General features: G+C 38.0%; 1 protein-coding gene across 2 annotated transcripts in view; it reads right to left on the bottom strand.

Annotated features, from left to right (window-relative positions):
- Positions 1-2,862: 2,862 nt before the first annotated feature.
- Positions 2,863-25,638, bottom strand: part of ELOVL7 (ELOVL fatty acid elongase 7) — a 31,928-nt gene continuing 9,152 nt past the window's right edge. Inside the window, exons 2-8 of one of the 2 annotated variants that reach the window (XM_069002010.1) lie at positions 15,154-15,247; positions 12,977-13,167; positions 10,637-10,717; positions 10,041-10,097; positions 8,222-8,327; positions 5,231-5,367; positions 2,863-4,015 (exon numbers count right to left, since the gene is read on the bottom strand). In XM_069002010.1, coding sequence (XP_068858111.1) covers positions 3,812-4,015; positions 5,231-5,367; positions 8,222-8,327; positions 10,041-10,097; positions 10,637-10,717; positions 12,977-13,167; positions 15,154-15,217 — 840 coding nt within the window. In that variant the 5' untranslated portion in view covers positions 15,218-15,247 and the 3' untranslated portion in view covers positions 2,863-3,811. The remainder of the gene's footprint in view (positions 4,016-5,230; positions 5,368-8,221; positions 8,328-10,040; positions 10,098-10,636; positions 10,718-12,976; positions 13,168-15,153; positions 15,248-25,638) is intronic. The other variant, XM_069002011.1, reaches the window with a different exon arrangement.

The raw sequence follows: 25,638 nt of genomic DNA on the forward strand, positions 1-25,638 counted from the left end.
TAAATATCCCACGAGACGGTGCTAGGGGCACGCAGTCAGGCTCTGCTCCGTGGTGCGGAGCAGTAGGACAAGAGACAACGGGCAGAAAACTGATGCACAGGAGTTCCCCCTCAACATGGGGAAGAAACTTATTTACTGTGTGGGTACTGTGCACAGATTGCCCAGAGAGGTAGTGTAGTCTCCCTCATGGATATACTCCAGAACCATGCGGACTCAATTCTGTGCCATGTGCACTGGGATGGCCCTGCTTGAGCAGGGAGGTCGGACCAAATGACCCACTGTAGTCCCTTCCAGCCTGACCCATTCGGTGATTCTGTGTGTGGCAACAGGTTAAACCATGTCAGGAAAACATTGGCCAGTGAACTGCTGCCCCAATAAAGAGAAGACAGCCTTGGCATTAATTAAACAAATAGAACAAAAAATCAGACTAAAAAAACCCTCCAAACCCTCACTTTTCAGTCTTTTTAAATTGTTTCCAAGCAAATTTTTTGTCCAAGAATTTTATTCTGAATTCAGGCAGTGTGTGGGATGATAATTACTTGCAATTACATTTGATCTTATCCCTACAGAAGACAGGGGTTGATGCTGGTGCCACAGAACTCATTGAGTTGTTGTATATTAGCTTTTTATAAGCATTTTAAAGAAAAGGTGATTTGGAAAGTAAATAGGAAACCTCCATTTTAAGGTAGGAGATTTTGATACAAGATCAACTATCCTGCACTGGCAGGGATGTAACTGAAACTCCTTTGATACCCATTACAGATGAACTACCTCTGTCAATTTTTAGGCCTCTCATAGGAGAGGAGTGGCTGGTAACATTAGTGTTTCTTCTCCACCAGGTATAAGGAAAACAAAATGTCAACCTCATTTGTCAGACAACATTCACCATAACATGGATGACTTAGCTGAGTGTTGCACTCCTCTTTCTAGCCTAACTCAAAAGTGTACACATAAGTATGTGAGATGCACAGTTTTTAGGTTCAGATAAAGATTGTGTGATTCTCACATTGTGTGTAGGAGGAAAGGATTTGTTTTGAGCTGATGTCATTGGCACACTTAAACTATATGCATCCTCTTAGGCTGCATCTATACAACCCAGGGAAACGCTGCCTTCTCTTTCTCCAAATGCTTCATAACTCACAGAAAACTAAACCACTGTGCAAGAAATTACGCAGCGGGAATCTGACACGGCACTTGCTGACGGCCCACAGAATGATTACCATCTCTAGTTTCTGCTCCTGTTTATTAGTTCTTATTCTCAAACAACTGACTCTGGAAGCCTTTGGCTAGTGTACAGCTGCTGGAATTGGAAGTTTTCCAGGCTCCTTTCTGTTCAGCACCTGCCCACATGCAGCACTCCTTAGTTTTGACTGTGCATAGTTTCAGCTCCCACTTAAGCCCAAGTGAGTTTGAAAAATCAGTTGCAGATCAAGCTCAACGACCAACAAACAAGTACCTGTCCCTTCACACCCAGCTGCAGGATGCATTTCTCCATCCATATTTATGGGGCTGGGAAGGAGGTATGATTGCAAAATCAGAGATCAGAACTAGGACTTCCCCTGCCAGCACAGAAATTATCTGCACAGATTAGTGCCTGCTTCCTTGCACAAGAACCAGAGGGTACTATTATCCAGTTTTCACTACAGACTAGCTAGTACAGCATTTCCCAAACACATTTGAATGTGCAGGCTCAAGAAGGCCTACAAGAACCAAACTGTCCCACTTCCTTCATCAGTACTTATGCAATAAATAATTATATATCTCTATATATAAATATATATATACACACATATATATACATACATGAAAAAGAGAAAACATTTTAAATATAAAACTGGCAAATTCTTTCCTGCTATTTGAAAAAAACAGCAATAGGGTCTTTGTCCTTAAGGAAAGCCCCTCTAACACTGGAAGCTAAGGGCTTATATATGGGCCAGAGACTGGCTGGAGTTGAGAATCTGAGTCAGTGATGGACTGCATTTCCCACAGAAAAAAGGTGTGGTGCCTGATCAGCATCACAGCTGTTTAGGATCTTGTGATAAAGCACCTCTCCACATGCACTGCCAGGGAGCCATGAACTCAGCACTGATGATTCTAGCTAGGATCAAGCATCTTATGTTCAGGGGTTGCAATTTAGATCTCAAGTCATCCTAATACTTTCTGAGATCTACTTTCAAGCTGCCATGAGAGCTACAGGGATTAAATAGTGAATAGATAAAATATAAATTATTATTTATTTGCTTTATAAAGAAAACTTGATGTAATCTCAAAAGAGAACATTTGCAACTCACATCTAACCTAAAGTTTACATTCCTTTAGCATTTACAATGCACCATAAGTGTCAGTAAAATAAAATTGTTCAGGTAACAAAGCTTACTCTCTTGGAATTGTGCAACAGGGAGGCTACTAAAATCTGCCAAAGCTTTGGGTACTTGAAAATCCCACAGGTCAGATTAAGTAAAAAGCAAATGGTGCAAGTTTCTTTTCTTTGGACTTGTAAAAAACAGTACCTTTAATGGTAACATTAATCTAAACACTTTTAATTCCTCATTTCCAGGTCTCTTGCATGCACCAGTTCCTTAATAAACTCATGCAGTACAAATGCAAATTACAAATAGCTAGTTCCTTTGATTTCTACGCAAATGTGACCCTAACAATCTGCCTAACCTTGGAAAACAACATACTGGTTAATTCTACACAGGCTGGAGCCATGCCCAGTCACCACTGCCTGCCCCACTTTCAGAAGCTCAGAGAATGTCACATATCTTTTTGCTTGGTTCCAGACAAGGTAACTGGAGTAACTTTAACCTTGAGCTGATAAAAACAAGCCATAATAATAAAAAAAACCAAAATGACACAAACTCTTTCTAGGCATGTATTTCAATAGATAATGGAAATGGAAGAAAGTAGAGCACAGTACAATCATGGTAGGTGACATTTAAGCTTAAATAAAAAAAAAAAAATTTTTACATTTTATTTGAGTACTAAGATTTTGGCTATTGAATTGAATGATTCCATAATCCCCCCAGCCCCCCTTCACATACGGCACAGGCTACCAATATAAAGTATATCCATAGACACATTGAATAAGTATATTTGGCTACTACAGCGAACAAATCAGTAAGATGTTTTGATCACTATGCTACAAGAAAATTCAGATAATCCCCATATTAGTAGCTTTCCAACATTTACGATAATGTTCAACTGAGTAGAACATGAAATGAATTAAGTTCTTTTAGTAAAAGGCAGTATATCCAAAAATCTGTGATCTTCAAATGAAGCGCTATGTCTTGACAGATTAACATACAATCCTTCCTTTAAAGTAATATCGTTTATACACAGATGTAATAATGTTTATGTATTAACTATATTAATATGCCTTAAATTCTATAAACAGTACTTACTGAAGATTCATTCTTAAAATAAAATGCAGCTGACAGTCTTAGCAACTTATAACATTTAAAGTTAAGTAATTGTATCCCCCTTAGTGTTCAAAGTACTCAGTACTTGTCATACACATTTTAGTTTTTCCAATATCTTTATTTTTGTGCATTTTCTAGATAAAGATCATGTATTTCTTTTTTTTTTTTCTTTTTTTTTTTTTTTTTGGTAACCAGAGATGCACAGTTCTTCCCCACTCCCATGTTCTGAATCCCAAATAACTTATGGTAAAAATACAAATTCTGATTTGGAAGAAAACATACAAAATATACACCATGTAGTGTGCGCACCTAAACATCTTGATTGTCAAGTAGTGCAAGTTTCCCCTTTGACATATACACTTTTTTGGTTTTAGAGACAAGAATTTGTTTCACTGATCTTTGCTGATGCCATTTCTTGCCATTTTTGGCAGTCTTTGTCCCTTTGTGTAAGCGTGGTACCAGAAGTGGAGAAACAAGACTAAAAACATAGAGCCATAAAGCCAAATAATAAACATGAAAATTGGATACTGGTACGGACAATCATCCATGATGTAGATTTGTCCTATATGGACTGTAATCATAATAAACTGCACCTGGAGGAAAAAGACGAAGAAAATAAGTACTTTTAAAATAAATTACAAACTTACTACAGAAGTTTGAAAGAATTCAGCATAGCTCATATGCTGAAAAACAGATAGTGGGGGGGGAGTGGAAGGAAAGCAGGGAGCAACAGGGACACATTTAACTTCTTAATATGACACAGATGCACTTTTATAGCCCATCTCCCCAAAATATTATTCCACTGAAGAACAGGTTTACATAATAAAGAAAGAGAAGCTCTGGGACAAACTAATAAACTCGTAGTAGGAGAATGGGATTCTACCCACTCCAGTTCAGATAAAAAGGAAGGAGGCAGACAGTGTTTGTCCAGTGACAGATGGGAAGCTCCTTTAGAAAAATTAGCCATGAAAAAAAAAAAAGCAAGCAACCATTACAGGGTTGGGGAACAAGAATTCCCACCTTCCCTGCACACTAGCATGTGACAAAAAGAATGAACTCCAAGTTAGTAGTCCACTGGTAGTGCCTCCATGTCAAAAAGACCAATTTATAAATATTCAAGCTACATTGTTCAGAGTTGCACGTGTTACATGAACTATTCTGCTAACACCAGCCCTGGTGCAAGCAGACAGGGTGCTCCTCTCCCTCCTCCATCAGCATCCTTGCTCATGATAAGCCAATTGTTTAGCCAGAAGGTGAATTTTGAAAATCCGTCTATTAAAAGAGATGGGCATGAAAAAGCACCCAGAAGAGTAACCTTTTGAAAGTGACCTAAAGCTGATAAAACACTTAATATACTGCAAGAGTGGTTTTTAATGCTCTGGGTTGGAGAGAGGTAAATTTTCTAAACACAAACATTTTCTGTGAAATAACAGACATCAAATTCTGGAGAAGTAATTTTTCCTTACTACACGTTACATGTAGTTACTAATTACATGTGTATTCTGTACATTAATTATATTTTCGTAGTGTAAATTTATATTTTAATAATTTTTATACAAGCAATGAGTTTTGTAAATATATTTTCCTAAGTACTGCATAACTGAAAAGCATATGTGTCTAAATCTGTGATTATAGTGAATGCTGAAGTCAGGACATTTAAGTGTATCACTGTGGAGACCTCACATCTTTTGTTATCCTCAATTAAATCATGAATAAATCTTAAAATGAGCATAACTAAAAGGACATTAAATCTATGTTAGCTACAATCAGATTTTTGAGAGGCGCATATGTGAAAAGCAGTTACTCACAAGTTGTATAGTTGTCATGTATTTTTTCCACCACAAATATTTATGATAGGCTGGTCCCAAAGAACAGATTCCATAGTAAGTGTACATGACAACATGCACAATACAGTTCAGCAAAGCATGAAATGTTCCTAAACCACCTGCAGAAAAATGACACATAGCAGTAGTATTACAGCAGGTATTTTAAAAGCCACTCAGGTCCTAGCAGATTGTTTGGAGCCAGGGTAAGAAAAACACATACCACAAAACCTAGACTTTGAATAACCCTCAAGGTATTTTACCTGAATTGGGTTGATACCAGTTCTGACAGATCATATCAGTTTCCTGTCTCAGAAAAGATTTATCTAAGCATTTCCAAAACAGCAGTAAAACCCAACTGATCTAATTACCTATAAAAACATTTTCGTGAATTTTTTTGTTCTTTGGGTTCGTTTTTTTTATTATTTTTTATTAAAACACATATTTGATGGAGACACAGAAAATTTAGTAGAAAGCATTCTGGTTTTTGCCTCATTTCTAGATATAATGATGCACTTCAAAAAGTTGTAGGGAATAAGTAATAACTCTCCTCTCAATAGAGATTTCCAGATTCCCAAGGAATGAAATACAGTTTCAGACAGTAAGTTTTTGCAATCATGAATTAAGCAAAGGTCTCACAAATTCATTGTCAGTCTCAAAACATACTTACAGTGAAAACAGAACTTAAATAGGACCCACTTTGGCATAAATTTATGACTGAAACTGGTAACACATGAGCATTTCAGAGAAAAGTAAGGAAACACTTCCTTTTCCATAGGATTAACCATGGAGCTACATGATCCTGCTCAGAGTAGTTTTATTTTAATGAATGCGAGAAATTAAAGGTAAAAGGGATCCAAGATGCAGCAGATAGCAAAGTATTTTTAAAAGAAACATGAATATGAAAATAATGATCATCAAAAAGAAAACGAGATGACATAAAAGGAGACATTTAGTGAGAGAAAAGAGTGCCGTTTTGCCATTTAGAATCATTCCAATTAAAAATAAAACATATTTTGTGTTTTTAGTAGTTCACACTAATCTTCCAGCTTGAGAGGGCATAACTCCTCCCGCTGTGATTGCAAACTTTCTTTGAAACTTAGCTATTTGTATTTTTTAAAATAATTTGAATGTTCTTACAGTTCAAATATACATACTTTTTTTGGCTTGCACAGTGAATATTCAGAAGAAAAAATAAATAGTAAAGCAGAGGAAAAAAGAATGTACTCAACAGTACAAAAATATGCTCCAAAAAGCAACACTGTACTAAGCACCATTTTATAATTCTCTATTTGGATCAGAGCAGGGAAAAACCAGCATCTCCATCCAAACCTGTTGGTTTTTTTACAGACAGGTTGAATACTTGTCACATGCTGCTACTTAGAAGGACAAGGACTGATGAAACTGAATACAAGGTGAACATCAGCAGGACCAAAATTCTTGGAAAAAAATTTAAACTTATCAAACAACAGTATTTGGAAAGATAAGTGTAAAGATAAGCAATAGAGTTTTTGGAATAAACAGAGCTCTGCATAAACATGAGGGACTATTACTAGCAGAGCACAAAACAATTGTTGCACACTTTGCTGAAAGTATTTGTCAAATTATCACACAGGAAATTTGAATCTGATGCCAAATCAGAAGCCTGTAGCTGGTATACTGATCCAACGTCCAGATAAAAAGCAGAAAGTTAGTCACCTATAAGTGGAAAATTTTCAAGGTTGAAGAGAAGGGACTGCTATTCGCTGCAGGTTTCCTTTTGCAGACCTATAAACACACTGGGGTGTATGCTGAGACCACCATTCACAGTTTTATTATTAATACCAGCTGCTCAGCAAGATTTGAGAAATACATAATCAATCCACCACTTTCCTAATAACAGAAACTCAACAAATACAACAGAAGTATATCCGTTTATACACAAGGAAAAGCTGCACACTGGAAAGGTTCAAAAGATCTACAAATTTTCTGGAGTGCTTCCAAGTCTTATTTTTGTATTCATAAACAGACATTAACAGATCAGATTGAAAAGCAATGGAACAACTGCTTCATCAATTAATCACCAATTTTCTGGAACCAAAAAAAACCAAAACCAAAACCAACAAGCAAAAAAACCCCACAAAGTATGTTTCCAGGAGAAGTAAATAAACATGTACAAAATGCTGCTATTTTTCAGTAGAAACTCTTAAAAAAGCCTAACCTGTCCCAAAAATGGATTAATAAATGACTGCATTTCTCTACTCTGTGCTTTTCAGACTATTCTCATGGTAAGTTGTCTTTATTAGTGGTGCACACTGATAATATAGCATAGGAAAATGCATGCATAGACACACCAAGCAGGAAAGGAGAAAGTGAAGGTAAACTGATAGTGGTCAAAGAATTTAAATTCAAAACAATTCAAATATGTTTCTTAATAAAGAAGGTCCAGAAAAATATTTGTGTAGTTTTGTGAAAGCTGAAGTATTAGATGTAAATAAATCCCACACATACTACCTAAAGCCAGTAAAAATAACTGCAACAAAGGCTGAATAATTCTTAAACAGGAAAAAAAGTGAATGCAGTCCTCCCCTCCAACTCAGTTCTAACATTTCAGGGGGAGAAATGGTTTTGAAGTAGTTTCAACAGAGTTACTTGCTTCATCTATCTTCCCTAGCACTTATGATTTTGCCATCACTTCTCTTTTTCATCTAATAATGTTTTTTGCTTGTACACAACTCTCTTCTCTGCACCTCTTTCCCCCGTAAGAAATCAACACTGCACAAAATGCTGTCAAATAGGAAAAATGAGTAATCCCCACCCATTTAAATAATTATGGTGATCTCAGTTGTTCCATAAAATACTGCAGAAATCTAAATTTAAAACCAGTGATGCTTCCAAGGTTTTTAATTCTGTTTCTTCTTCTTTTTTTGTCTACCATAGGTAAACTTTTACTACCAGAAGATACATTCAACTGAAACTCCACTCTCTATCCACTACCTGCAGCAAATTTGACTCCAAACCACCAGGTCCATGGCATGATGGAATGATGAAAGACATGCAGGAATGTAACTTGGTTGTTTTTCTTACGCAGCACAAAAAATATCTGAAACAGATTTTTAATGAACAGAATGTTACGGAAGATAATCAAGCCCAACATACTTAAAGAAAACTGTATGCATCAGTGCTGGTTGCTCACTACTATACATATAAAAGTTCTTCGCAGTTACAGTGTTGGAAGAAGAAGGAAAACTGAATGAGTGTCTGGCTATGCAAACTAGTTTTCAAAAAAACTTAAAACCAGTATGTAAAATCCACCTGTGAAATCTCAAAAGCCAAGGCAAGTTCTGAAACCAAATATCAAAGGTTGAGCCATCACCTACATGTGCAGTAGTAAGTGTAACAGTGTAAGATGGACTTGCTTGGATTGAGAAGTCTCTACAAGCACCAGATTTTAAGTCCCCTGAACTATTAATGAAAGGCCCTATAAGAAAATTAACTGAGGGACTAACAGAAAATACTATGTTAGAGAAATAGCACTTTATTACGAACTCTGACTTAGCTACCATTGGAAAACATCAAAATTGTACAGAATATAGGTAGGTATTCTTAATTGATATTGACAGGCCACATTTTAAAGGACAGGCATCAAGGGAAGCATTAAGGGAAGACAGCAAGAAAATTGTAAGGAGAAGTCAGGTCATGGAAAGGGTAGTATCAGATGGCAAGCAAACACAGAAGAAAAGAAGTCTGGTGTGCCAGAGAAAACATTTGGAATCAGCTGATTTAAATACAGCTAAGAAGTTACTTTGCAATAAAACAAAAAAGCTGATGAGAAGCCTAATTGTCTGTATTCAAACAAAACAAATTAAAAAAAAAATCAGGCTCAGGACTAATTAAAAAGGAGCACTGTAACCTGTGGGGAATAAAGGCAAATAGAGGAATAAACTTGTCAGGATTTTCCAGTTTTAGCATTCCTGACACTTCCATTACCATTCCATTTGGTTTAGTCAGTAAGATCTTCCAGTGTTGAATCATGAACATTTGCAGATGAAAGTCAGATGGGCGGCTTTGCTCAGAGGATGTAGAACATCCTCAATGCTCATGAGTCAGCTCCTGAACCAACACTGTTGTGCCCCAAACAATAGGGCAAATAGAACTGCTGATTCCAACACCCAGAAGCTGGTTTGAAAATATCTCAGTCAATCCTATTTTGTGCCAGTCTTGGGAAGAGAGAAAGGTACATGGCGGCTGCTGGTGAGCAAGGTCTGCATTCTGCTTCAATGCATTGCTGGTCAGACTTTCTTTGAAACAGGTTAGACTGCCAGCCTGACATCAGACATCTCTATAGTCATGACACTTACGGCAATCTCATGAATTTAGAGCAAGTAGTTATGGCAATTTTGTCTTGCATTTAGAGCTGCTGCTGATACGAATGGGGAAGATAAAATCTGAAGATGATGTGAAAAAAATATTCAGAATAATCAACTGGTTTTTATCTGCAGTGTTGAGACAAGCATTGCCATAGTATAACAGATTAGTGTACTCAGCTGTTAAACAGACAAGTTATCCAGACTTCCTAAATATTTAAAGATGTCTTCCCTCATTAACATTTTTCCTGATAAGGAAGGAAGAACAGTGTAACAAGACAATAAGATACAAAGAGATAATAGGGGTAAACATCCTGATGGCATTCTAATAATTGAAGCTTGGAGGACTAAATAAAAAACAACTTATATCCTCAGCCCTGAACAGCACCAGTTCTTCTACTGTGAAAAGGAAACAGAACCACTTCTTTTATTAGGCTACAAATACTTACAGTGTCTAATAATTCAATGAACTTGGAAAAGTAGTAAAGCCAACAAGTTCGCACCATCTGCAAGAGTAAAAATCAAATTGTCAAATCATAGAAGTCATAAACAAAACTGAGCAGGACAAATAAGTATCTATATAAAGAAAATTACTGGGGCAAGTGATGTTCCAAGGTTGACAGAAATATTTAAATGTACAGTTTGTTTTTTATTTTTTATTTAAAAACACAAAACAATTTTTAAACTTGAAGGAATTTTTAAATCAACAAGAACAAGCCAATGAATTCCTTGCCTCTTTCTTTATCCCAACCAATGAACCAACGAACCAACCCATCCCTCCAGTTAACTCACATGCTCTACATTATGCAAGAGGGCATTTCCATGTAGTGCACTCCACTCTACAACAGTGCATTCAAAAAGCAGGCTGTTCAAAACGCATTTCTAAAAATAAAGTAAATGTATAACACACTACTTTAAATGACCTGGTCTAGTGGAAGGTGTCCTTGCTCATATCAGGGATGTTGGAACTAGGTGATCTCCAAGGTCACTTCCAACCCAAACTATTCTATGGTTCTATGATAACAATTCATCTTTGTCAACTTACTCTTAGAGCTGTTGGTGACCTCGAGTAGTCAACGATATCACAACGGAATGAGTATCCTGTGGCCCAGCCTGACATAAGAAACTGGAGGAAAGAAAAAGGAAAGGGCAAAGATTAACTTTACATCTTTTGAAAAATTCATTAATTTTGGATTACTTTTGCAATCACTAAGCAGTAGGGGAAAAACAATATTAAAAACACCTTAAATCAGCAACGTTGTCAATCATCTACCTCTGTGCAGGATAGCTACCACAAAATCCTTTGCTGTTGCAGATTAATGAATTTGTAGTTCCAGCACCCCACCCATAGACAAGAGTTTTCTTCCTACACCCATTATTTCAGCATTAGTAACTGAAGAGAAGAAACAAATGCATTTTAAAACCAGTGTTAAAAACAACTTCCTGTGTAAATCAGGCCACAAAACCAAATATAATTCTTTTGAAAATTGCTATCACAGCTATCTTAATACTAAAAAGAATACAACACACCATCTTAATACTCTAACAAAACCAGCACAACAGAAAGCCATTGCTAATTATCATTAAAGACAAGGTACAAATCAATATGCACAATATATATTTAATACCATAATTTCTAAAATTCTGCTTACTTAAACAGCATGGTTCTATAAGTTTTCCGCTCATACAAGTGATGAAAAGCTACAACTGAGAGCACACATATGACCAAAGGATTATATGTACCAAATATAATTTAATCTTTTCTCTTGGAATATATTAAAGTTTGGACAGGAGCAACAGTATTAGTATTATACTTGGCTTATTCTACTGCCAGCCACTATGACATCTGTATTTTGTATCTGTTTACAAAGTGCTTCTCATCATCACCATCCGCTCATGCATGGTAAGAACTTCACATCTCCTAACAGAAGCAAGGCTTTAGTCCTTTTAACTTCCTAAAAGAACTGACTACTTAAAAAAACCATGTTTTTTTTGGAACACCAGCAAGACTGTACAGTACTAAAATACCCACCAAGTGACTTGGTTCCAAAAAGGGAAAGAATCATCTTCTTGCTTACCATCAGATAATAGCAGAAATTCAATCATTTACACTCTGTCCATGCACTCTTTCATGAAATTGTAACATGGAAGTCTTGACAGCAGACTTATTGAATACTTTGGTAGTGTCAGACACTAACAGAAGTTTAATTTTTTTCTTTGATTGTTTCTTTGTGGGTTTTTTGGTGGGGCTTGTTTGTTTTTTTGTTTCTGAGGTCTATAACCAAAACCAAACCTGGAACCAAATTCCAAAAGGAAGTTTGGCAATTTTAAAAAAAATTGTCTAAATAGCAAAAGCATTCATCTTGCCCACCAATTTCTGAACAACAGTCATGACACAAAGTAGCTGCTCCTGTAGTGCCTTTAGAGAGGTTAGAAGAAATGTCAGGTAGCTCACTGTAACTCATGATAGGATTAATGCAAATCAAGCTAACAGGAACATACCCTGTTAATTTGGCACAATAATCTGACAGCTTTTTATTACTAGTTTGCCAAACCTGAAATAGCCACATAGCCTGAGAGTCCCACAGAGGGTCAGTACTAGAATATGGATGCTTCACCAAGCACACGTGTAAGGCTGTCATCCACACAACACCATCAACAAATAGCTACACTTCAAAAAACCCCACCAAAGCTGACCAAACCCCAACAAACAAGTAAAGCCCAACAGCAGCAAAATCTCAACGCTGCTTTCAGAATAAAGAGAATTTGCTATTTTGGGGCTGTGGGGAAAATCTGTGTTAAAGATACTCATAATTTGGGCTTCAGGGGGAAAGCAGGGGACAGATGTTGGAGGTTTTTTGTTTAGAGGGATTTTGTTTGTATGTTTAAAGGACAAAAATGCCTTGAATTCGATTTTGTTAACATCTGCCATTGATTTCTGTCATTTAAAAGGCAGATCTTAACTGAGGATTATTTCACAGCAGACATACTCTATACAGCATTTGAAACATCAGTTGTTGTTCCTTCCCCTTAAGGGCACGTGGTCACACTATCACCTAGTAGGACAGAAACAATTACAAAATACTAAGAAAATCATATTGTCTGCTTTACCTGCTGCAGTACAAAGAATTCAAATATGAAAACTTCAAACTTTTTAAATTATATATAATGACACAAAATGTTTCACATTCTCTCTTTCTAGGTATGAGTTATTCCCTTTTTAAAAGAATAACTAATTTAGCATACAGCTTGGAAGAATATAATTACTGCCATGACAATAATATTTTTTTGAGAATTGCAGTGTGGGAGTTATATTAATAAATTTATTAAAAGTTAATTGTTAAAGACATGAAATACATAAATACTTTACAAACACAGTACTTACTTCATAAGTCATATATAAAGAGAGGGCTACCACACTAAAATTGTAAAACGTCATGATCTGCCTGAGTTCAAAAGGTTTTTTATTTTCCATGAGTTTGGGTCCCAAGGAAGTGACAAAATAAACATAGGTTCCAATGATAAAAGTTGTTGGAAAAGGTGAAGACATGAGTGGCCAGCCTTCCAGCCTTGGATCTAGAGGGAATATGGGGGAGAAAAAAAAGAAATCAGATGTCTCCAGTACTTACTGAAACAGCTACAGAAAAGTATTTAATTCTTGATGGTCTAGGTTTTTCTGTCACCAATCATGTTTCAGAGTCCATTCACCTCAAATCCATACTGACTAGATAACAAGGCTTAACCTATAGATAACAAGGCTTAACTTCCTTCTGCATCAGTTTTTCACATATAATGAGAAGGAGACACAGAATATTGAGTGACATGATTTTCTGCCTTTACAGCATGACAAAGCACACACTTTCATACAACAAAAAAGTTGTAATATGATAAGCAAGTGTTGTAAGTTACTCCACAGTTATCCCAGAGAGCCGTATTGCAGAGGCACCTCCTTCTAAGCACACCCCACTCCTTTTCCCTGCAGATGAGGCTGGCAGGTGTTTCATCTGAGCATCACCATGATTCCACTGCATCCTTCTGTGGTTCTGAGTCCCAGCTCACCAAAGACTGCCACATTTCTCCATAAGCAGGTGAACTGATACAAACCTCATGTAATTTTTATTTTCTTTTATTTTTTTTTATACTGACTTTTGGAAGATTTGGTTCAGAATGATCCCAAACTTAACTACTGACTCAGTAAACTATTGCCTTCATGGTTTGCTGCTGTATTTTAAGGGTAAAGTTATTGTACTGTTATTTTTGTCAAGTGTTTAATTCATAATCAAATGTTTCAAGTCAGCAAATTTTCAACCCACAGCATTCAAGCAACCTTTCACCTATGAGACCCTCTGATGCGGTTAACAGCCACTGGAAGGGTAAAAACAGATTGAGGAGGAGACCACATTATAATGCTGCTCACAGCTTTTAATGTGCCAGTGCTGCTGCCTACAGACCAAGGAGGACTGTGTGACCCACAGCATAAGGAATCTGCTCCTTTGCACTGCAAGAGAACCACCAGCACTTTATAACTGAATGTTTTTTCTGCATCCAGCCTTGCCTTGCTCCTACCAAACCTTTTCCGCTGTTCTTCCCTGCCTGATCCTGAGAAAATCATGTTCCACCACTAACACTATGATACAAAATGCCAAATACAAACACTGTTGGGCATGGAGACAAAGAACTCAAGTTCTGCCATCATGGACACTGCAGCAGAAATGCTTGCTCCACCCCAATCCACTTCACCCCATGAGTCATACTGGTTGAACTCCCTTCTCACTTGTATGCTGTGCTTCGACAGAACAAGAAAAGTGGTGCTCAGCTATGCTGGAAAAGATAAATCAGTAATCTTACCTATCAAACCTTAACCACTTGTCAGTTTTTTTCCAGGAATTAGCTAATCCTTGTCACTATCTGTCTACCACAGTGAGAAACACTGCAACAGATGGGTCTTGACCCCAAAATTGAGATCTTCTCTATCAGCTTTTGGTAAACATACAGAATAACAGAGTGGCAACATAAAAGCAAAGTGTGATTAATATCCCTTACTAATCGCAACAAGAGAATAACATCCCTTTTCGAAACACCACTGTGACAGAGTTAACTACTGTGAGGACTAATTTCAAAGTACTGAAACTTATCAGGGCTTCGGTTTTTGGTTTTTTTTTTCATTTCGCAAAAGCAAAATACAGTGATACCATGTGCCTGCATTAATTAACTGATAAAATGCAATTGTTTGGTAATGAAAAAGAGTTAAAACTATACATTCAGCACCATAGGAAAAACTCAAACGATATATTCTGGCAAGCCAGAGACACTTACAGGAGAATCACTGTCTGCACTTTATTTACTCAGAGTTTATGTCCATAAACTACCTGAGTTTTGTTAATTTCCTCTTTTAAAATGCAGAAACTAGACTGCCATGTTAATAAGTAACCTGACAAGTCTTAAAAATATTCATAGGACGACAAAGCTACTTTTAAGTTGATAAACAGCACACCCAGCATAGCTACACATTGCTATTCAAAATTAATGGGAGTTAGTACGTTTTAGATTTAAATGACTCACCAGCATCTTTAATCCATTCATCATACAGTAGTATAGCCTTTGATGTCAGATTGCTAAAGGCCATTTTCACTTGATAAAGATTTTATGATGCTGCCTGCAGAAAACAAAACAGAAATATGGATTTTTGTCAATAAAATAAAGACTATTGTAAAGTTTTTTTGGGAAAGATTTTCAGGAAACAGAGTGGTAAAAAAAGAGAAAAGGCTAACAGAACACCATATGTGAAATACAGATCAGGGAGCATTAGCTGGTTACGTCCCACTATCCTTGGGTCTAATTTATAGCTGGGCTGTTATGCACAACAATATGATTTTGTAATCTCTACATACAAACCAGGTGCTTCCGTGCCATAAAGTATTACCTCAATAAACTGTGATGTGGTTAACCATTACAGTTAAGGAGTAAATATGAATAAACAACAGATGCTTAAATTAATTTTTATCACCATCTCCACTTAAAGTCCAAGCCAATAATATGTGAAGAAGTTCAGCTTTGCAACATTTATTATTGGGGAAAAAAAAATTCTAACAAAGAAGTATTTCTAAGGTATGTGGGAAGAAGAAAAAGTACCAATATGTCAGCATACTCCTTTTAAATACAATAATTAGCAATGTTAGTATGCAAATCCCACTCTGATGAATCAACTGTTTCCACACCAGGATCATGGAATGTCATAGTACCAATGGTAATACCATTAACCCTCAAAAATTATTCAACACATCCACTCTGCATGCAGTACCTCCTACTTATGTAAAACTTTTCAAAGAAGTATGCTTATATGAATACTGATTTTTGCTCCACTATCAAGCACTCATCAGCTCTTCCCTTGCCTCATTCCCCCTAAAAAATACCTTTTAAAAATCCCAGCACATTTGACAGTGTCTCTCCCATACCCACTCATTGTCTCACTTTACCATATGAATTCTCCCAATACCTCCATGCAATCTTCACACTGTATTCACCTTTATTAGTAGTATTTATTTATTATTTCAGGCTGCAGCACATCTTGATAACCAGCTTCCTTTCTCTAGCAGCCCTTCTGCATCTCCTCCAGGCTAAGTCAGTGGCAGGCTTAGAGAGCTAGTTCTTCCCTGATGATAGTAATGCGTCTCTCTCCTCATATCTCCCCACTATCATCTTCTCATTTATCTTAACCTGAATAGTCCAGAAAAACAATTTCACCCTTATTTCCGCTTCTACAAGTACATCCTATTCACTGCTATTTCACAGGAGTTTTTAGCCGTGACACTCACCCTTCATTGCAAGATCCAACACAGACAAGGCCGCCTCCATTAGAGTTCATCTGATCTACCTCATCTCCATTCTCATTTTGCTACCCCACTTGTTTTCCTAGTTGCACTTCTGTCCTGTGTCTCTGAATATCTGAAACCACCATCAATTTCACATTTGGAAAATATTCCCTCTGCAAGTCTCTTTTAAGTTCACATTTTCTAGAAAATCATCCTCCAGCATCAGCATTTCCCAGTTCAATGTCACTGCCTTCATGCTGACCATTTTCACACATCCTGTGTTCATGTTACAATGTTTGCTTCAGCACTCTATGCTGATAAAGGTGGTGACACAACAAGAAGTAGGGGGCATCCTCTTTCTTTACCAATGGAAACATGAGGAGCCCTCTTGCTTTTGACACTAGTGATCACATGAGAGAAAGGATTTTATGGTTAGAGGCAAGTTATAAATATTATTATCACCTTGCTCCATAAGCCAACTATGGATGATATCAAACACACATAAATCCAACCCTGTCCTGAACACCAGGTACTTCAGAGTGCTCAACTGTGACAGCCAAGCAATTCAGCCATAACTGGTGCTGGGGAGGAACCACTGAAAAATGTTTACTTTATAAATAACCATTGTATTAAATTGTTAGACTGATTACAATAAATTATCCTTTTAATCCAGTATTCTTTCAGTTCCAGACACAGGAGAACAGTTTGTCAAGAGAAAAAGCATGACAAACTGAAAGTACTTCATGCAATGGTTATAATAAAATTCTGCCAAAGCCTACAGAAACCTTTGTGCAGTGTATGGCTCTGTTTTTCAAAAAATATATTCAGTATATTCATTCACTAAATATTGAATACAAATAATCACATTACATTGAACTGGTTCTTTGGTAAGAAAAGTAGTTTACTGATTTCACTGCCACTCAGTTTTCCCACCCTCACATTACTGGAACTCAGACTGGCTAACTCAACATGCTGACCAAGACTAAAGTTAAACAAGAAATCTGCTTCAAAACAAGCTCTTAAAAATCCAGAAAATTCAGTGTAGTTGCTGTCACTAAATTAATTGCCATTTGATATCTGTGTATTTGGTTTGCATAGCCAAGCTTTGGTAGTTGGGGGGCTACAGGGTGGCTTCTGTGAGAGGCTGTGAGAAGCTTCCTCAGTGTCCAGCAGAGCCAATCCTTGGTAGCCCCAAAGATGGATGTGCAGCTGGCCAAGGCTAGGCCAATTAGAAATGGTGGTAACAGCTCTGTGATAACAGATAGAAGAAGAAAGAACACCCAACTTTTGTGCAGTTGTAATTGCCACCAGAGAAGAGAAGAGTGAGAATATGTGAGAGGAAGAGCCCTGCAGACACCCAGGTCAGGGGAGAAGGAGGAACAGATGCTCCAAGTACCAGAGCTGAGGTCCCTGGGGATGCAGAGATCCACCTGCAGCCTGTGGAAGAGACCCATGCTGGAGCAGATGAATGCCTGAGGAGGAGGAGGAGGCTGTCAACCCATGGAGAGAGAAGCCCACAGAATAGCAGGCTGTGGCTGAAGGACTGTACCCTGTGGAAGAATGACCCACATTGCAGCAGTTCATAGAGATCTGTTGTATGGGATGGATTCACATTGGATAATTGATGGAAAACTGTCTCCCATGGGGGAGACACCACCCTGGAGCAGGGAAGGATGCCTCTCCCTGAGCAGCAGCAGGAATGACATGTGATGAACTGACCATAACCCCCGTTCTCTGTCTTCCTGCACTGCTGGGAGTGGAGGAGGCAGAGCTGGGAAGGAGGGAGGGGTGGGAGGAAGGTGTTTTAAGGTCTCATTTTACTTCACACTATCGTGCTCTAATTTAGTTAGCAATAAATTCAGTTAATACCTCTAATTCCAGTCTGTTCCACTCATGGTGGTATCTGGTGAGTGATCTTTCCCAATCATTATCTAAAACCATGAACTCTTTGCTGCATTTTCTCTCCCCTGTCCAGCTGTGAAGGGGAATGAGAGAGAGGCTTTGGTGGGTACCTGGCACCAAGACTGGGTCAACCCACTACAATGGGCTTGGGGTGTTGATTGTTACACCCTCTTACAGTTGTCATTCAACAACTGCAAACTCACAAATAGACAATTCTTTGCATTTACCCACTTGACTTCTCAACTTCACTTTAATTTTTGCATCAGAAGTCAGACAAACATGCTGTCAGTGTTTAAATAGCAATGCTTATACCTGCTAGGCATTGAGGCCAAAAGCAAGATTTTTATCTGGAATCAGACTATTTCCAATAGATTTCTTCTGCCTTTAGTAGAAAGGCAGACGACAGTGAAATCTGGACCCTGCCATACTGATGGCAAGGGATATGTCCCACCTCTCCTGACCCCAGCACTCACAGCTCCTCTTCCTTTAAAATAGTCCTCAAAAGTTTAGATAGCAGAGGCTCTCAGCCTTCAAGATTTCTTTTCTGTTCATAATCAAGCAAGATACAACTCCACCACAGTTACCAAACATCTTCTGAAAGTTTCTGGAGTTCAGTAACTATCCTTGAGAGACGGATTTACACAGAAAGCAGCCCCAGCCTCACCATTCAATAGTGACTGATCAATTAATCTGAAGCAAAATACAGTAAGTTAAACCCAATTACTTTAAGAAATAATGTCTGCAAGATAAAGTGCTGTTCAGAACTTTCCTACAGTTAAAAGGTTTATTTAAAACCAACATTTATATATGACATTACTATTTCACTTTCAATGTGCTTTACAATTCTACCTGTTTTCTTAACTAGCTACCCAGTTTTCCTGCATAAATCCATTTCTGTGAACAATACTTTACATTAGTGTTAGGTTTGCAGGATAATTTTTTTGTTAACCACCTACAAAAAGGAGGGCTAATGGCAGCATGGAAATTGTTTTGTCTTACCTTGTTACACTTAGTTTATGCACATATTCATACACACTGGAAAATAATATGATTGAGGCCTGGGTTTTTTTTAATAGAAGAGTGAAAAAAAAAAAGGAAACCACATAATTCCACACAAGATAAACAACTAGCTTGTGCTTCATCAAGAAAAACAAACTATTTTTGAAAGACTGTTTTTTATAGTACAACTGTGTTGTTAAGAAGTAACCTGATAATGCTTTGACAAGAATGCAATCTTCCAAAAGGTTTGGCAGTTTTGTAGGCTACAGAAATTGTCTTCTAAATGTGTGACTGGAAAGAGTTCACCTGAAGGGTCAAAGACTTGGGGCCAGAGAAGGCCATTTGTTAAATACACAGTTTTAGTTCTTCATACTATAAGCTCATCAGCCCATTAACCATTTGTTGAGTCACAGTTCAGTCAGGAAAACATACATTCAGTTTACCTACCTGCTAATGTACTTACAGAACCAGTACACCAGCACTTTTATTTCCAATCTTCCCCTTTCTGCTCTTATCACAATTTTAAAATGCCATTAAAATGCACAAGAAATTGTCCAGTTTGTAGCAAACTCTCTCAAAATTAGGTAACACTAGCAGACTCGTTTTCAAAATCGGGTTATTTTGAATGACATATCGCAAACAATTTAAATAAACTCAAAAATGCAGTCATGTAAGTAGTCTGCCCAGCTTGAAAAGTTCTAAATAACAGTTCAAAACACATGCATTTGGAAAACAACTGTCAAAATCACCTCAAAAACATGCAAGATATTCAGCTCTTCAAAAGAAATAAGTGCTACTTTTCTTTTTGTCAATGGAAATACTGTGCACCTAAGTTCAAGTCAGTGTAGCAGCATAATTTCTGAAGACATCTTTAAACAAATGTGTCTCCACCACTATAAAAAAAAGGAGATTTAAGTGAGGCAAAGGAGGAAAAGAGCAAAGTAATCTGTGCTCTGGCTCCCTGCAGCTCAGCAGACAGCTAGAAGAGCCCACTAACTGCAGCTGAGTTAAGGCATACAGCTTGGCAGAACCAATTCCAAGTTGACCATTACCTTTACTGGAGAGGCAAGCACAGATAAGATTGTTTACACTACCCAAAAACGCCACAAATACTACAGCAAACCATATGAGAATGTCTGACGATGACAAGTGGCAAGGAAACAAGCTATTGGAAGTGCTCAAGTTCACTTAGCTCACAAAACTATTAGTGATTTTTGTAATGGGAATTACTGGTATGCCTCAAACATTCCTAATTTTTAAATGAGAACAAGAAGTTTCTCACATTCCTTTGTTTAACCCACATGAAAGATATTTGCCATTCTTTATGCTCATTTATTCCCCCTACATAGTTTTAAATAATAAAACAGATATCAAGATTTGCTTTTAAATAGTAATTTTATAACAATTGTTTTATGTTAATGGCTACTAAACAAAATAAACACACGAAAGAACTTCACAAAAAAAAAAAAAAACCAAAAAAAGCCCAGAATGAAACAATCTAATATAAGCTCTGTCACTCCAAAAAAACAATGTTCAATTCAATGTGAAAGCACTTAACATTAAAAATTTACATTAGAGAACAAAGCTAATTATTAAAAAGACAGACAAGATACTTTTACAGGGGTGCTTCAGAAAATGTCTGGAGATTATGACAAACCAGTGCAGACTTCAGTGGTCTAATTTCTACCCAGGATGAGTCCCAAAATCAAAGGTTCTGGAGTATCACACCTGGCCTGGTAAGAGAGTTGTGATTGGAGGATCGTCCACCCTGCAGACCCCACTGGAAAAGTGGGAGAGCCTACAGAAAGCATTGACCCATGCAGGTCTGATTTCAAAATTATAGCTTAAGAAATGGCAGTAATACTGGCTTACAGATTCAGGCACAATTATGAAACTTTCATGCTTCAGAATCACTTTGTATACTGTTGTTAATTCTGCTCTTGAAGTTCAGAAGGTAATTAAATTAGGACGTTTCACAGATTGTATCTTAAGCTTTACCTGGGAAATACCGGCTCTGCCCTTCCTATTTCCCAAGGCTGTGTGTTACATAATTGCAGTTTTTTTAACTACAGTACTCCCTTATGTTACATGGCAAGCAGCTACAAACTGCCTATTATATTACACGGATTACTCACCCATATTCTGCAACAAAGTTTTAAACTTAGCTGGGTGTCACCTGTTGTTATGGATTTTGCTGAGAGAAGTTTCTGTCACCTTTTCCAATCTTTATGCGTTCTCTCAACCATCCAGCCCAGTTTTTGAGAGATTCATCTCACATGCAAGTTTGCTACATCCTCCTTAGAATTAGATGGCATTTTCCATTTTGCTTATAAACACTGCCTCTGCTAGATGACAGCGGGCATCCTAAAAACAGATGACTGAGGTTTAGAAACTTTATTAGAACATCTACTTATAAAATTCTTCACTGGAACTGTTCAATAAGAGATCTAATGCTTATCTTGTGCAGTTGCCCTTACTGAATTTTTTACATAGCACCTCTTTACTTAATCGTTTGCTTTTTAAACTAGCACCAAATCTGTTATTCACCTACGTGACTGAAGTACTCTAAGTAGCAGAATGAGTGAAAACAGGTTTAATTTCAACCACACTTCACACTGGTTTTCTGTCTAATGGATTTCCCACTCTGCTGCTGGGTAAAGACCAGTTTGTATTTCCTTCCACACCTCTCTATAAATTATTGGAGGAACAGGTACTGAAGACTTCACAGCAAAGCTGTACACCAACAACAGGCATGGAAAATCCCCCTCTTATGGGAACTATTTCAGGAGTACAGCCCTGTTTTGTACCCAGCTCCCAGCCAGAATTACATCACATACACTGGACCAGTCCCCAGTATCTGAATGAGGAAGGCCCCGCGTGCAGTCCAGTCCCACAGCATCACTGCCAATAGGTCTGGTCTGGGCAGCTGCAGAATAAGCCACAGCAGCTCACCAACCCAAATGAAAGCTTAGGCTTTGAGAAAGAAAAAAATTATTATTTCTCAGTCAACTGAAACTTGAAATGCTGAACTGGCCTGTGCAAAGGAAACATTAAGACTCACAAACTGACATGCCACAGGAAGTAAGAAAAGTGGGAATAACAGCCCTGTCATAGATCCCTTTAAGCTGATAATGAAGTCATGTAGGGAGGCCACATCATCATCCAGTCCCGCCTACTCACAGACAATCCTGTACTAGATCCCTAGTCAAGAACGTCACATGCTCCGCCTCAACAAGTCATCACTCTGTCCATCACAAACCACAAGGGACACTCTACAAGATGAGATGTGAAGCCACAAAAATTACACTGTACTACAGTAAGGCAGGAAAAGACCTGTCATCACCAGTATCTTAAATGTATCACCTGAGGTTGCAGGGATGCATGTGAAATGATCCTAGGGACTAATCTCCCAATCACACAGAAAGACTTATCAAGTCTAAACAGTCCCTGCAATCATAGCCTGGAAGGAAGTTTCTTTACAAGTCTGAAGCCAGTTTAAATCAAGTATGAGACTCTGCGCACGTCTCTGAAAAAGTTCTCAATTTCACTTAGGAAGTGAGCACCATGGACATCAGCATATCTTCACCAATTTTCTCTCCCCCTACTTCCAATGTTTTAGAGAAAACCGAAAACATTAGAAAGGGAAAAGTTTCTAAGATTTTAACTTGTTTTCAGTGCTCCCGTGCCTTTAACAAAAGATCTTTATTGAGCATTTAAATGTCAGCCAACAAGTCTCACCTACCTACTCCTCTGCTGCAGTGAGTGGCTCCTCACACAGCTGAGAACAGAAGCTCTTCTCCTTGGTGCCCCAGTGCACAACTTACACTTAGCTTCTTTAAGTTTGATTCCAGCTGAGTGACACCAACTCACAATGTCACCTAGACCTGCTTACACAGTGACTCCTGTGGCACATATAGCACGACAACTTTCACTTAGAAGTCAAAATCAGGTTGTTAATGCAACCTCACTTCCATTAGATAATGGTGTGTCATTACCCTTATCAAAGGCCTTTGGTAAAGCATTGATTCAGTAATTGGGCCATATCCAACTCAGGTTAATACCCTCCTTCCCCAAAGGATTTAGACTCTCGTTTTTCCTCCTTACCTTATTATGCAACTAGAAAACTTTCTGCAGCATTTCAGATTTTCCTTAAAGACCAGATCAACTGAGCTTTGGGTCACTTTAAACAAAACAAGAACTAGGGGCTAGAAAGTAGTAACACAATCTAGTATTTTCAGCCATGCTGCACAATCATGCTAACTTATACCCCCTTGTGCTCCCTGCTCGTTCATCTACAAGCCAACATCTTCGTAACACACAGAGTTTTTACCCATTTTGTTTGGTTTTCCTCTACAAACAGCTATGGTAGAGACAGTTCTGATAAGGATATGTAAGAATTATTTACAGCTGTAGTGTTTGTGAAGTGTATACACATCATTAGTAACCAAGCAAAGGAGAATATAGAGCTCTGTACTGAACTAGAGGGGTAAGGACTGCTATTTACCTGCACTGCAAAGATAACACAGACTGGGTTTTTTAAGCTGCTTAGGAAGGGCATTATTTTTAATACTCAGTTTATAGGTAAACTCTAAAAAGAGACAGGGAGTGCAAGTGCCAGCTAAATACTTTGAATGAAAGGGATCAAAGATGTCTAATGTCTGAGACTGTCCCCTGCCTTTAGCAGCAAGCTGAGTCACTGAGTTGGCTCCACCATGTCATCTATCCTAATTTACAGTTAAGAGTTAATACATATGAGTTAACTGAATATGACAATCTCATACATTGAATTAATCCCAATAAAAGCAGTTTGCTACCAAGGACTTGGTTTGTGTTTACCCATCTCTTAGTAGAAAACCAACATAAATTGTCATTAAATAGTCACAGTGGGGGTCACTCCATGGAAGCTAAACAGAAACAGAAATGCATAGCTAGACTTCAACTTCCAGAGGAGACTCCTTAAAATAAAGGGGCACAGGACTTCTTACACAGGTAGCATCTTGCTAATCTAGCCAATAACAATGGAAAAAAAAAAGACAAGACTTTTTATTTCCGAAGACATGTCGTAACCAAGTAATCAATGGCAATGTACCCGTTGCTATTCAGTACTCAAAAAAAGAAGATAAATTAGACCATAATTTCCACCTGCAGTAGACAAAGACAGGTAGATGGGGCTGTCTTTGTAACATGAAAATACATCAGAAAGGAGTTTTATCGGAAGAGGACGTGGGAAAAAAGTGTGAATAATTACCTTAAGAACACAATATTCACCTTAAGAAAGAAGAGGTAAGCAAGTAAAGTGAAACATATTCATAATTATCAAAGGAAGAGGTGTTTTTCCACAGTTACATCTTGTGTATAGCACACTCAGCTCTTGTCACTGTAGTTGCCATGGCAAAACAACATTGCAAAATCAATGCCATTTTATGGAATTTTTATTGCACCAGCTCTAACCTTGCTGGGTTCAGAATATTAGTAACACTGATAACACCCGTGCAGAGTTGCAACATCCTATTTTGTTCACCCTTAACGCAGCAATTGACAATAGTTGAACTGCTCCCACACCACTCTCCCATGCTGACGTGAGCTAATTTGCTTTACCATTGTTTCCTGCTGCCTTGCACTTGCTCAACCTACCCACCCTCTGCGTCCTGGGCCGATATCCTAGGCAGCAAAAGAATGCATTCCTTCTGCTCCTATTTTGCTTGCATTGCAGTAGGCAGGCATAAATTTTAAAGGCAGCTGACCTAGAACTGACACCCTCCCTTCCATCCCCCCTCTCTTTTTAGGCTACCATGTGGCATAGTGGACATGCTGCTGAGCACTGTAAACATCAGCAACTGCACCCTCCCTGGGAGGCTCTTCCCAGAGAGCAGGAACCAGCTGTGCTGGCACCTTTGGCAGTGACCTGCACAGTGCAACGGGAACTTTGGGAAGTGTGACACGGGCAGCAGCTGCACAGTGACAGGCGACGACAGAACTTTAGGGTGACAAAAGCCACTTTAAAGGAAATGTGCTAAGTGCTTTTTAAACTAAAGTCTCAGAACACTCCTCCTACCCAAGAAGGCATGCTGACAGTATCATTACAAAAGCTGCTGCTCCCAAGTCCAGTCTTGGCATGTGTACTTTCTGGAGCACTCCAGGAAGCAACTATACTGCCACATCCTAAATCTTTCCAGTCCAGAGCTGGTAATTTATACAGCTGCAGCTGGAAGTTTCAAATCACTGAGGGATATTCAGGGAGGTATACAGGACTTAGGTTGTTGTTTAAATTAACATTCTTCAGCATGATGGAAGGTCTGGTTGATCACTATGAAACACACTCATGAGTGTTAGC

The sequence above is a fragment of the Aphelocoma coerulescens genome, assembly GCF_041296385.1.
Source record: "Aphelocoma coerulescens isolate FSJ_1873_10779 chromosome Z unlocalized genomic scaffold, UR_Acoe_1.0 ChrZ, whole genome shotgun sequence".
NCBI lineage: Eukaryota > Metazoa > Chordata > Aves > Passeriformes > Corvidae > Aphelocoma > Aphelocoma coerulescens.